This window comes from Mustela nigripes, unplaced genomic scaffold (assembly GCF_022355385.1).
Source record: "Mustela nigripes isolate SB6536 unplaced genomic scaffold, MUSNIG.SB6536 HiC_scaffold_6684, whole genome shotgun sequence".
Lineage (NCBI taxonomy): Eukaryota > Metazoa > Chordata > Mammalia > Carnivora > Mustelidae > Mustela > Mustela nigripes.
The window spans coordinates 1-2,418 of record NW_026746090.1 but is presented as its reverse complement, the minus strand read 5'-3'; the positions used below and the strand labels follow the sequence as shown (position 1 = coordinate 2,418).

At 43.9% G+C, this 2,418-nt stretch overlaps 1 protein-coding gene across 1 annotated transcript; it reads left to right on the top strand.

Moving 5' to 3' along the window:
• Window positions 1-19: 19 nt before the first annotated feature.
• On the top strand, window positions 20-2,413 carry LOC132009182 (uncharacterized protein C2orf16-like; the record flags this gene model as incomplete). Its single annotated transcript, XM_059387520.1, has 1 exon — window positions 20-2,413. A coding segment is annotated over one exon (2,394 nt), but the record flags the coding sequence as incomplete, so codon positions are not given.
• Window positions 2,414-2,418: the final 5 nt, after the last annotated feature.

Here is a 2,418-nt window from a genome sequence, read left to right as displayed (position 1 = left end):
ATATACAGAGAGCGCTCCAAGGCCCTATCCTCAAGCACTAGAATTTGTGGAGGTGATCTCCAAGAAAAGACTGCAAAGGGAACAATCAGAAGCACTGACTACAGCGTCATTACATCATGTCCCAAAATCTTCAGAGATGACACCAAGGCTAAGATATCCAGCTCCTGAATCTGTGGGCTCAACCTCTAAGCAGTGCCTTCAAAGGGAGAAATCTTTAGATTTGTCCCCAAGACAAACAGGTCAAGCTACAGGACATGCAGAATCTGTAGAGCTCACATCTGAGACACAGCAGCAAGGGGATGGACCGATGGGGCTGACACAGTCACAGAATCAAAGTATGAAATACTCACAGATAGTTCCAGGACTACAGGGTCAAATTACAGAGCTTATGAGGATTAGTCCAAAGCCACTAGATCAAGTCACAGGCTCTACAAAGACACAGCTTCAAGCTGCTCAACCAATAGGAATAACCTCAATAGGCCCCCCAAAAGTTGTTGAATATGTGAAAGTGACACCTGGGCCACCACTTCAGGTTGTAAAGTCTGTAGCATTAACACCAGGGGGTACCTCTCAAATGGTAGACTATGTTGAACTGACTCCAAAATTACAAGATGTGAGACCTTCTGAGTTTACCTCAGGGCTATGGTTGCAAAGTGTAAAATCAAAGGAATTAACCACAGAGCCAACACACCATATTTTGGATAGAATGAAGCTGACAGGCTTTCAAATTGTAAAGACTCTTTTAATCCCACGGCCACCACTTCAAATTGTAAAATCTGAGGAATTAGCACCACCACCAATTCCTCAGATTGTAGAACCAATAGGAGTCTCCTTAGGATCAGCTACTGAAGTAATGGATTGTTTGGATTTCTTCCCAAGGCCACATCTTCAAGAAATGGTAGGACTAACTGTGAGGCCAAATATCGAAGAGAAATCGTCAGAATCACTCTCACAGCCAGCATTTTCTTTGGAGGAATCGACAGTGTTCACTCATGAACAAGGGCTTCAGGCTGTGAAAGGAATGCGGGTAAAAATAGGGCCTCCTCAAATCATGGAATGTGAGGATTTGAATCTAGTACAGATATATCAGAATAGGGAATCTGAGGATTTTATGTCAAGAGAGGAGTTACAAATAGGGAATTCTTTCTCTAGATTTCTACAGAACTCTTCAAACTCGCTCATCTCAAGCTCTGTCGAAGCATCTGAATTAGGAAGCCTTTGTGATCTGGAGATGCCAGAAGTGTCAAGGGCCTTGGATATAAATAACTTTGGGACAGATATTTTGCAGTCTGAAGAATCCTTTATAGACCCTACTATGATACAAACTTCAACCTTTCCCTTGTCCCTTCACAATCAACCCTCTGATGAGATAGGTCACATTGTAGAAATGCCACATTTTGAGATCCCAGGAGTGGGTGTCGTATCTAAGAGGACTGATAAGAAGCAGGTGGAGAAGCTAGAGAATTCACTCCAGCGCCTATCCCAACATCCACTGCAAAGCTGGAGATCACCATCTAGGACCTTCCAGTCAGGATCAGGAACTCAAAGAGGCCTGAACGGGTCTGTCTTCAGCAGACAACAGAATGTCTGGGAGAATCACTCCTGGAGACAACGATTACCCAGAAAATACCTCTCCAAGATGCTAGTGTTAGGGAATGTCTTGGGAACCACCATGGAAAGGAACCTTTGTTCTCAAACATCTTTACCGGAAAGAGCCACTGCAGATATCTGTCAATCTATTCAGAATTTATTTGGGGTTCCTGCGGAACTGATGGAACTTTCCAAGAGCCTACTAGAGAAGAGTCAAAGTAGTATTTCTCAGACTTCAGTGCCCGAAAACTACATTCAGAGACACACTTCCTATCATGGTCACGAACAAAGAAGAGCCTTAAGGATGTGGACACGTAGCTCCATGTCCTCCATAATACAGCAACACTCTGGGGCTAGTGCGAAAATAAAGAAAAGTTCGAAGCTTAGTGATATATCCCAGGAAGTCATTCAGCACATGCCTGTTTCATGTACAGAGGGCCAGCCTCCTGTGCCAGTAAATTTAGAGTCTTCCTTCAATATACGTTTTACTAGGAAAGATTCTGTTCCAATGGAAGAGAGTAAGACCTCACAGAGTTCACAGACAAGGATTTTTGAGCCCCAACACTGTCTCAAGCCAAGTTATCTTCCCCAGGCCAAGACTGACTTGTCAGAACAGTTCCAGTTGCTACAAGATCTGCGGCTAAAAATAGCAGCAAAACTGTTAAGGAGTCAGATACCCCCCAATGTACCTCCACCTCTAACTTCAGGTGTGGTTTTAAAATACCCTTTCTGCCTACAGTGTGGCCTATGTGCAGGACTTAATTGCCGTCATCAATTACAGGGCACTTTGGGGTCTTACCTTCTTATCTACCCACAGCTCCACCTTGT